The sequence below is a fragment of the Phragmites australis genome, chromosome 18, assembly GCF_958298935.1.
Source record: "Phragmites australis chromosome 18, lpPhrAust1.1, whole genome shotgun sequence".
In the NCBI taxonomy this organism is placed as follows: domain Eukaryota; kingdom Viridiplantae; phylum Streptophyta; class Magnoliopsida; order Poales; family Poaceae; genus Phragmites; species Phragmites australis.
Genome location: NC_084938.1, coordinates 907194 through 918158, shown reverse-complemented (window position 1 = coordinate 918158; position 10965 = coordinate 907194). Strand labels below are relative to the sequence as shown.

The following is a 10965-nucleotide window of genomic DNA, read 5'->3' as shown; positions in this document are numbered from 1 at the left end:
CAACGGAAATGGCCTGTGCGATACCATGCACTTGATCGATGCTCTGCTCCGCTCAAGTCAGTGGCTGAGTGAGTGACAAGGATGCTTTCGTCGTGAGGACGACGGTGCAGGGAACTGGACCGATGACAGCTTCAGAGTGACGGCGAAGGTGCATGCACCTGGCAAACCGGGCGGCATCGATGGATGGATGGCCGTGGCTGCGCCCATGGGATGGGAGCGGACGAGGCACCGCTGCCGTGGATCCTCCTTTATCCACATCACTCTCCAACTGTCCATCAATATGCTCAAAAGACACGGTCCACGTATGCATCCCAAGTGGAAAACCCTGTTTGTCGCATCATAGGATCAGCATCCTGTGATGTGATTTCACTCTAACAGTTGTCCAATTTAAGATTAAATCATAATTTTATCAGAGTTTAATGTTTTTGGGTTAGTTATATAATGTTTTTCGGATTTAATGTTTTCTGATTAGTAAACTATAATTTGATTAGTTATATTTTTCGATTCCGAGTGAAATCAATCATCCTTGGTTTACCGCTCCACTCCTATAAAAATGAAGTGAAGAGCTCGAAACCAAGCAGCACACCAGTGACTCCGTCCATTCCCCGGCACAACAGAAGCCAGCCCACCCGCCGGCCGCCGCATCTCTTTTACCCTTCTTGCTTCGCCTCCGCTCCCAACCAAGAACCGAGGAGATCGAGCCATCGGCGGAGGAGGCGCGTCCAGTGGAATCTCCGCGCCATTGCTCCGACTTAGATGCGAGCGGACGGGCTCCAGCTGCACCACGACATCATGGCCGCCGGCGCCTTCGCCCCAGAGAGGGGACACGCCGGGTTCCCCCCTCCGGCGGCCACGGCGAAGCGGCCGGCGCGGGCGCTGTCGAGGAGAGGGAGCGTGAGGAGCGACGGTGGGGGAGACGGCGGCGGGGGGAGCTACCTGGGTGCGGAGGCGGCGGCGCTGCTGGCGTGCGTGACGGCGACGCTGCTGGTGCTGCCGCTGCTCCTGCCCCCGCTTCCCCCGCCGCCGCTGCTCTTCCTTCTCGTGCCCGTCGCCATCTTCGCCGTCCTGCTCATGCTCGTTCTCCTGCCGTCCGACGCGCGGGGCGTCGCCGCCGTCGGCCTTGGCGTCGGGCCCTCCTCGTCCTCCTCCTCCTACTACTTGTAGCTGTAGCGTGCTGCTTAATTACACTAGGCTTCCTTATCGTCGCCATGTAAATGTAATTAACGCGGATGCGATGTGCACTTCTTGTTGTTGTTGTTCTTGTTCATCAGAGATTAATTAATCAAGAGGATCTTGTTTTGCCCAGATCAGTGCTGATTTTGCTTCCGTTCTTGTCCATAATTTTCGCGCTCGCTTCTCCCAGTTGCTGTCGAGTTGGCTGCATCCAGGAGCTACACTTTGGCAACAGCTCAGATTGGAATAGGATATCGTTGAGATCGTCTTCTTTCCCCGGTGGAGCTCTGTATTAATGCAGGGGATGCACTGAGACCAAGTGCCACCTGGTCGAATCGATGGGATTCCAACGCTGGATCGTCCTGCTCCTTGCGCAGCTTCTAACCGCGAAGACCAATGATCCGTTGAACGCAAAAGATTATCAGGTTGTTTCTCTGTAAAAATGGTGGCTTGTTCGTCCAAAGTTTGAGATGCAAATGCATCGTCTTCCACGACAAGCATAGCCACTCGCCAGTCCGAGTTTATCTGGGCCTTTCTGACTTTGTCCAACGTCCAAACAATTAGGAACGCAAAGAGCAGCTCAGAGAAGAGAAACGTCTCATCCTTCTCAAATGGAGTATTGTTTGTTCATCCTTTAAGAAAGGTAGGTTGAACCCCTTATTTGTCACTGTACTTCTAAATGCGTACCAACCAACAGAAAGTTTCTCTCTGAAGGAAAAGGAGAGCTTATGTTTATCAGGATAGTGACAACACTAGGCCACGAATTTCTCTCTGAACGACGGTTGTGGCCCAACCCAAGCGGCGCATGCCTGCCTGCCTCAATAAATCAGGCCGGCGTGCACGCCACTTGCAGATGCATGGGTATGGCCCAAAGCGCGTGTGTAAAAGCATGGCGGTTGCGGTGCTCCCAATGGTAACTCCCCTGACCAACACTGCCTCCCTCACAGACAGTCACAGTCTCGCACTCCCTCCACCCAACCCAACACCCAAAGAAAAAGAGGGTGTAGGGCATGTTTGGATCGGTGCCGATGCTCGCCAAGCTAAAATATTAGCGTCGACTTCGCTCCATCTCTGTGTTTGGATGAGCACCAAACTTTGGCGAGCCCACGCCTATCACGTCTTTTTTTCTTGTCAATTGCGGGTGAAACAAGGGCGCAAGGATCCTTCGCCAATATTATGGTGAGTCAACACAATGGCAGGACTGGTCAGGGTTTAATCCAAATGTGCCTGTAGTCTTGATACAGTCGACGCCATAATCGTTGGATTCAAAATGAATGGTTAGATGCCCTCCTTCAAAATCCGCCCAATGTTGCTTCTTTATCTCTCTTCGAATTGACCAACACCGATAAGCTCCCTTGCACCTCCTTCCACCTATTAGTGGGTAACTACAACAATTAGTGGCCGCAGGCTAAGACCCACTTATAGTTTTTCGGACAGGAACAGCTAAACTATAAAAGGTTTTCCTAAACCTTTAACAGGTGAGTGCATTTCTATTTAGGACTAGAAAGTCGATCGAATAGAGATTTCAAGCGAAACTTTCCCCATGTTGCTGATCGAACTCATTTTCTTTCGAGGTATTGTTGTCGCCATTGTTAGACCGGAAAAAATCAGGGGTTAGATGGTAAGGTTTTTCAGTTGCGGGTGTGTTTTTTCTTGTTATGTGGTCTTTTACCATTAGGTGGTAGGATTTTCCAATTACAGGTGCGTACACAGATATGTGTGAGAGCAACTCTGCAGGTAATTCCTTGTTAGATAATTGGAAGAATTTATAGAATATATGCGAACACAGATATCAATCTTCTCTACCTAGGGTTGTATATATATTTATGTATATGTATGTATGTATATATATATATATATATATATATATATTATAATGGCTGTAATGCATTATAATGTCCGCACAAAATCAGTATATATTACCCTTTGCTTACACACTTCCTCAACAGTAATGAAGTTTTACCAACCTTTGAACAAGTTGAAGGCAAAGAACACAAGCCCTTATTTGGCTTAGCAGAAGCTGTACCAAACGGTAAGGTTCTGCAACATCTTATGAGAAGCAAAGCTATGGTTGAATGAGCATAAAGTTGTTCCAAACAAGACCATAGTTGTTAGCTACGACAGATTGACTTTATCATGAGCTATATATATGCATCGTGGCTTTTTGTAAGTTCTACTCCGTATGTGCCAACGGATCGATCATGAATTCATATATGACATTGTGGCTAACTTAGTTGTGCAGGACACAATTAAGCATAACATTTCTTTGCGCCCGCAAACCTTCCTGAAATTAAATGCATTTTGATCGATCGTGGTTAATACTTAATTAGTTTCAAGTTTATTTATAAAGGTTGGGCAACATTAATATTGAGATCATCTGGTAGGATGGATACTGGGTTGATGATGTTTGATAGTCTTTTAGATCTTCCACAATGAGAACGAAAGAAATATGATCCCACTCATGATTTTCTAGAATGAAAGGGGTGGATCCTAGTGATGAACTAACTAGAATTCTGATTTCTGATCAATGTTTATGAAACTATACAATATAACGCAAACAGGTTCCTTAGTAGAACCTAGGAGATCAAAATGACTCTTTTGTTGTTGTAGCAGCGTACATTTACATATATCAATTTATATGTTCTACGCCTGTATCATTTCATGTAACCAACAAACTGTAAATTAATGCGGCGGGAAAGATAGATCCATCAAAAGTTAGATGAAGTTTGCATGCTTTTGGATAAGAAATTAAATAATGATGGGGAAAAATGATTGTAACATACACATGTATGTGTACGTAAGGCCAAATAATATTCTTTATTCCATCTCTAATCGATTTATGCTACAAGTCTGCATGATCAAATAGAAATTGACATATTGTTACACAGGCTATGTGAACTGATTCATGGAGCAGCAATTGCATGGGACTAGAACTACATCATCCTATTCCGTTACATATTAACCATGTCCTAGCCCAAATAATTAAGTGTCTACATATACATATGTATACATATAATACGATCACGCAAGCATGCTTTAAGCCCTAGATCATGCATGCATATGTGCATGTAGAAGTTACTTGAAGTTTGTGCAAACCTTGGGAGATTCTAGCATAGGGTTCCAATCCCAAATCTTTTCCATGCTAGGGAAAGGAAGCAATGGGCCTTGTGATGGCAGGGGCTGGTTAGGGTTTGCCTGGTTATTGTATGACCCAATAGCCCTACTCAGCTCATCTATTGGGATGGTTGCCATTGTAGTGGAGTTTGCATTAAGCAGGGCGTGCGTAGAAGAGGGTAGCATGGGGTTGGCTCCCTTCAAGTGGTAGAGCGATGTACCGTCCTCCTCCGTTGACGTGGTGGAGCTCAGCGAGACGACGGAGGGGGTCGACAAGAACATTGACGTCTGAAGCTCCATTGCTGCTGCTGGAGCTGCAGCAGACGATGTCATGCCGGTGTTTGTGCCATTGTATGGCTTATTCATGAGAGCTGATGAGTGGCCGCCGTCGAATATTGGCGCCAGGCGGGGCGACGCCGACGTCCGGTGCTTCTTGTCCGCCGTTGCTGCCGCCTTTGAGCCGGACGATCTTGTTGTGGTGGTGGTGAGGTGGAAGTTGTCCTCTATCCCAGGGCGTTTATACACTCGGCAGAGGGAAATTTCCTGATATATGGATTGAATGAAGGAACTAATTATAGATTAATCCAGAATAAAATCAGCAATCCCAAATGAAAAATAATTAATCCTTGCAATTAGAAGGAGAGGCTGAAAAACTATTCTTATTACGCAGGTGATTTGATCAAACATAAGTATACGCTCCGGTTATAAGCAGAAGAGGAAATTTGCAACCAGCTAAAGAAATTACTATATTCTCACAAATAAAAAGGAGAGAGACTAGGTTGTAACATAATTTTGTCATGTTGAACGGAAAATAAATATCAAATGAAGGGTCTGCTTCATGATATCCTAAAGAAATTAGTATATAACAGTCCAAAATATTAATTAAATTTCTTATTTAATTATAGATCTCATGTTGTCTTAACTCTAGAGTTCTACTATTGTTTTAGAACCGTGGAGTTTTCCCTTTTGGGTAGTTAGTTATCCCAGACATGCACATCTGAAAAAGTAAGTTAATTGCATACTTTTTACATATGAAGGATGTCGATGCATGATGCATATTTCCAAAATGGAGGGACCATGCAGCCTTTGCAAAGAAAAAGCTGAAAAAAATAGAGTCATCGATCTGTGCAAAAATTGGGAAAAGTTTTCAAGTTCCTTCTGTTTCCAGAACGTACATACTCAGTACCCAGGATTTTTTTGAGATGACCCAACTGCAAGTGATGTGAATTACCTAATTAATTAACTGGGGAACAAATTTGAGAGAGGGTGTGTATACACAGATCTATTATTTTTTTTGTCAATTTGGTTGAACCACCAAATATACAGCTGCTAGGAAACCATGGAGATATTAGCTATTAGATCTTGCACATGCAATTCTCACGGTGCACTTTTAACATTTTTGCACTACAATTTGCATACACATGCCGCCCGGTGATAACAAAGAGAAGTTAGCCATCATCAACACAACTCCAAAAGTGAGGGGAAGTTTAAGTGGACGCATCTCACAGGAACATTTTATGCTTTTCCAAGATCTCAAAGAACTCCAAAACCAATCCAATTACGGAAAACTAAAACGGCCGGAGACACAAAATTCCTCTAAAAATCATCATTAGTAGATGGAAATTGTCCAACCTTTTGGTACCGATCCGCTTCGCCATGAGGAAGGCGGTACTCATTCATGATCCAGCTGCTCCTGAGGCCCTTGGGCGCCTTCCCCACATAGAACACCAGAGTCTTCTTGAGCCCGATTGACCGGTTGCCGTCGACGCGCACCATCCGGTCCGCCCCCGTGGCCTTCCAGTAGCCCGACGGCGTGACCCGGTTCGGCCGGTCGCCGTTCCGGTACTTGCGGTCTCTTGGCACATAGAAGAACCACTCCTTGTCCCCAATTGAAGCCAAGGCTGTTGTTTATGTAGAGCATATTGTAGATACAAGCAAGCATCCCATGCATGGAAAAGTAAGCGGAAAAGATAAAGGCTCACATGAAATCAAAAGGGGGTCACATGCATGAAATCATGCAGAGATCAAGCCATGCATGCTAACTAGATCCCTTAATTACTTAGCAGTTGGTAGCCAGCCGTTCACTTGCTTACCTGGGAGATCCCATGGGTCGTAGCGGTAGAGGTCGACCAAGTTGATGAGCTCGATGTTGAAGCGCTTTCCCTCGACCCTCCGGCGGAGGTAGAAGTCGATGAGCTCCTCCTCCGTGGGGTGGAACCGGAAGCCCGGCATCACCATGTCGTGCGCTTGCTGCCCGTCGTCGCCGCCTGCGCTGCGCGCCATGTCGTGGTGGTGATGATCTCCCCCCATGCTCGGCGGTGAGTCATCACCTCCTCTCCGCCGGCCTTTATAGCAGAGGAGGGAGAGGTGGAGGAGGAGGAGAAGGACTAGTACTAGACCACCAGCCCTAACTACACACACGCCACACACAGAGACAGATGGAGACACAACTATACAAGGGACTGGGATGGCTGGCCTATAGCTAGCGCGTTGTGTGCCGGGTGTGGTCTTCTCTTGAAGCTGGTCCGCGGGGATTGAGGTTGATTGGTGCAAGTGGTGGTGCAGGGGAGAGAGATAAGAAGATTAGTTACCTAATTAAAACTTAATTAGACAGCGCCAACTAAGATGAGGACTTGTTGATATGTGCCGGTACTAATGGCTGTTACTTTTAGCTAAGCTAGCTACGCCAAGATAGAATTGGAGCGAGAGAGATCACATCACAATTGTTGTATCTACTCTTTTATTTCATATATATGTGTGTGTCATCTTGTAAGTAGTGCCCCTGGTAAAAAGGAGTGAGCAATACTGTTTGTATAGCAGGTTCTTGTATACAGTTGAGACATCAAAAAGGGGATCAGGGCGAAGGGAAATGGACCTCCATCAAAACCTCGGCGGTGGCCCTATTAATTAGAGCCTGTGACAAGGCCTTCGATCGATTGGCTCGCTTGTCCAGTTCGGCAAAAATATTTTTCTACTGTTGGGTGTAGCGAGCCAGCTAGGTCAATCGACTGCACGTCGGCGGAGTGGGACAGGGGGCGGTGTTGCATGCTTTGTGTATACATGCAACATGTAGGGTCCCAACTCCAAACGCACGGCGTGTGAGATTCACGTAGCTTTCTCTGGGTTCATCAAGCGCCAAGAGACATCCATAGTCTAAATCTTGGCGCAAAAAATATATCACTGACGGTAAAAATATATCACTAGCGGTTCTTAATCTCTCACGTCTAAATCATGATGAAACCGCTAAGAATCAGAACTGATAGTTGGTATTAGTGTTGGTTCTAGCCACTCACCACCACTGATAGGCCTTCGAATTTGGAATTTTGATCCATTCTAGTTTTGACTTGCCCTCGCATCTGGCTCTAGAGAATTTTTTTCTTTGCTCCCCCTCTATCTTATCTCCTCCGCCACATCTCTCTCTCTCTCTCTCTCTCTCTCTCTCTCTCTCTCTCTCTCTCTCTCTCTCTCTCTCTCTCGGTGACTCCGTCATCGGTGATGGCGCTGAGAGAGTGGAGCTTGAGGCATCGCAGGCCTGGGCCGAGGCGGTCAGCGACGAGAGCGAGGGCCGGGTCTCCCACGCTGTCGACGCAGTAGTCGCACATGAGCGCAAGCTTGGATACAACGGGGAAGGGCACAAGGTGGCAGGGCAGCACGGCGGCGTCGAGGAGCAGCGACCGCGCGTCGAGTGCGAGGCAGAGATGGGAGACAGCCTCGAAGGTGAGCCAGCGGCTGTAGACGAAGGAGCAGCGCTTGCACGATCGTAGGAGCCGAGCAGGCCGAAGACCAGGGCTAGGAGCTCCTCGGGGAGGTCACCTATCTCGGCGCTGGAAGCTAGGAGCTGCGGTGGCAAAGGGAGGATGGGGGACAGAGGCGGAGGTTTGCTGTAGTTGGGGATATAGCGTATCTTCGCAAGCTGCATGTGGATGGATCTAGGTGGGGAGGAGGTCGGTGAGGGAGGTGTGTTCGGCGAGGTCCACATGGCCACTTGAGCTCAGTTTTTTTTTGTTTTCGAGAAACGGCTTCACTGTTGGGTTCACAATCGATAGTGATAGCGCTCGACTTTCACTGCTGAGTATTCACTGCCAGAAGCAAAACCAGCAATGAAGACCGATTTGCAACCGACAGTGTTAGCCCAATCCGTAGTAGCGATCATCCCTCCATTGAATTCTTTGTGGTTTTCTTTGCTAACTTTGTGTCGTGTTTCTTGCCACAACTTCTTTACTGTGACCCACTATGAAATGTCTGACATATGGTTCCACCTAACCAATGCGATATATGTTGCCAAACCTATCTAGTAAAGGTGCAATCTCTCCGGAAGACAGTTTTTTCAGCCCAAGAAATTGATATTTGCCCTTCGCGACTACGAAAAAAGAAGCAGTTAAAAAGTTCATCGTTCATCTTTAAAAGTGTCACCTGTCTATGCATCTTCAAAGTGAAAAACTATATATAAACCGAATGCTCAAAATATCTGTCATCCTGTGTTTTTTTGTTTGTGCTTCTTGCGGTCTCAGCAAAAGTCATTGAATCTCAAAGAAACCCAACACATACAAATATGATAATTAAATTATTAAATGAGCAAAATCACTCAAGAGATAAATAGTGAAAACCGTTTTAAAAAAAAAAAAATCCGAGACCAATAAATTAAGAGGCACACTCGTGCAAGTTGTTCTCTTGTTTCACGCGTGCACGTACGCTATTGGAATTTGATGGCCTGAAGGTTAGTACGTGTCTTGGCCTTGTGTACTCCTTCTACAAACAGTACATTCTTCAGCCGGCCGACGTCTCAAATCATCATGCTGGCCCAATTAATCCTTCAACTGATCAACTCGATCGTGTCTACGTCGAGAGATATACCGCTTGAAAACTAGCAACTTTGACTTGATTGTTCGTCCCCAGCTAGCAGCTGCTACTGTAGAACAGATCATAAGTAGTATCTTATCTGTATCAGTTCGAGCGTAATCGATATTGTTGACATATCAGTGATGATTCTTAAACTCCTGCGCGTGAACTATTATTGAGGCGCCAAGAACCGACATTGATAGTGCCTATCAGTACCGGTTTTTGGCGCCTTAATTATTGCTCACGCGTAGGAGTTTAAGAACCGGCACTAATAGTGACTATTAGTACTAGTAGGAACTAGAACCGACATTGATGCATGTGTTATATGTATATCCAGCACTTAACCGCTCTCCTCATTTGCTCCATTCAGCCTGACGCCGCTCATCCTCTCCAACCGCCCTCCTCGTCGTGCGTCGGCCCGCCGTGTCCTCCTCCTCGTCGCGTGCCAACCGTCACCTCCTCGTCCCCATCACACGTCGTCTCACCACCGCCTCCTCGTCGCCTCCTCGATGTCCCCATGGTGAGCAGCAGCAGCAGTGGAGGTGGAGGACATAGCTCTAGGCAACATGGAGGCGACTGCTCTATCCTATCTTACTGCCTGGGTCTAGGTGACCACCCTCGTACTCTCGACCTTCAGATTCTCAACGGCGTATCCCCTTTTTATCCGGAAAGGTCATGAAACACCTGGGTTAGTTCTCAAATTCAAGTTAGCAAATTGTATTTAGCAAATTATAGTTAGCAATTTTAGTTAGCCAATTTAGGTCCTGAAATTAGATATGTATTTTAGTTCAAATATGTTGGCTTGTTATTAGATATTTATATCATGATATTAGATGTGTATCGCTATATCGGTGTTTTAGATGTTAACATCACTTTCCAATGAGTAACTAGTTTGGTACTTCCTTGTTCTATAATTGATAACTTGATATAATTGCGAGATTATCCACATGTGCTGATTGATATGGTATTGGTGTTTTTTTCTCTCTAGGCATGTAGACGTATCTATGACTTGTCCTAGGTACATATGTATGCTCAGAGATTAAATCTCTTTGCTATAAATTATAAGAACGTTAGTTAATATTGCAGTTTGCAGTTAACAAATTCATAAACTAACATGCCGATTGATATAGATGCTTCCTCATCTACAATAGCTACAAGACATTATTGCGAACCTTGGTGCCACACCACCTGTGGTGACGACCACATTGGCTGATAACAATAAAATAAATGTCACTATCTCTTTTAGCATTGCTTTTCCTATAGAATGATATATCACTTTAACAGCATCAAACTCCGAAACAAACCAAAGACTTATGGCTGAAAGATCTGATGTCCATGCGCTTCTACAATCGGTTAACCTGCAACTTGGATACATGTTTTCGAACTACAGCTATTTCAAATTAAAAGCGCTTGAACAGAATGAGGATGTGCTTGCAATGACTCCTAGGCTCACACGGTTACATGCAGCTGAAATGGTTGGTGACATGAACCTGTAGTTTGTAGCTAGGATTATTTCAATAATAATAAATTTTTCCTCTATATTATTGTTCTTTGTCTGTAGGATTTTTACTGGAACACTCAGATATGGATAGATCGTAGTTTGACTTCAATCATACATCTTCTTGCCCAGCAATTGGGTACATATTACTTGATCTTCAATGCAGGAAGGTCCGGAAAGGAAAGTACCAGTCATACCTTAAGTTTCAGTGTGATAGTAACAATTTCGTTATTTACGAAAGTTCAATGGAACTTCCATGTGAAGCAACAGCTAGTGCGCTCATTTATACACTAAATCATTTTGATGTAATATTTGAAGTTAAAATTTTAGATATTAACTAT

The 10965-nt window shown here is 45.4% G+C and overlaps 2 protein-coding genes across 2 annotated transcripts; one reads left to right on the top strand and one right to left on the bottom strand.

Annotated features, from left to right (window-relative positions):
• Positions 1–756: 756 nt before the first annotated feature.
• On the top strand, positions 757–1164 carry LOC133899402 (protein AUXIN-REGULATED GENE INVOLVED IN ORGAN SIZE-like). Its single transcript, XM_062340391.1, has one exon. The coding sequence runs from the start codon at positions 757–759 to the stop codon at positions 1162–1164; it is 408 nt and encodes a 135-aa protein (XP_062196375.1).
• Positions 1165–3967: 2803 nt separating this feature from the next.
• On the bottom strand, positions 3968–6768 carry LOC133899218 (NAC domain-containing protein 35-like). Its single transcript, XM_062340192.1, has 3 exons — positions 6381–6768; positions 5920–6188; positions 3968–4830 (listed from the first exon to the last, which is right to left on the bottom strand). Exons 1-3 carry the CDS (start codon positions 6595–6597, stop codon positions 4249–4251), a joined length of 1068 nt encoding a protein of 355 aa, XP_062196176.1. The 5' UTR covers positions 6598–6768; the 3' UTR covers positions 3968–4248.
• Between the last annotated feature and the right edge of the window lie 4197 nt (positions 6769–10965).

What these genes read in the sequence shown, in the direction of transcription:
- LOC133899218 (XM_062340192.1), bottom strand. Translation starts at nt 6,597, where the DNA reads ATGGGGGGAGATCATCACCACCACGACATGGCGCGCAGCGCAGGCGGC. An exon ending in CGACCCATGGGATCTCCCAG is followed by an intron (nt 6,189 to 6,380) that starts GTAAGCAAGTGA and finishes CATAAACAACAG; the next exon opens with CCTTGGCTTCAATTGGGGAC. An exon ending in AAGCGGATCGGTACCAAAAG is followed by an intron (nt 4,831 to 5,919) that starts GTTGGACAATTT and finishes TCCATATATCAG; the next exon opens with GAAATTTCCCTCTGCCGAGT.
- LOC133899402 (XM_062340391.1), top strand. Translation starts at nt 757, where the DNA reads ATGCGAGCGGACGGGCTCCAGCTGCACCACGACATCATGGCCGCCGGC.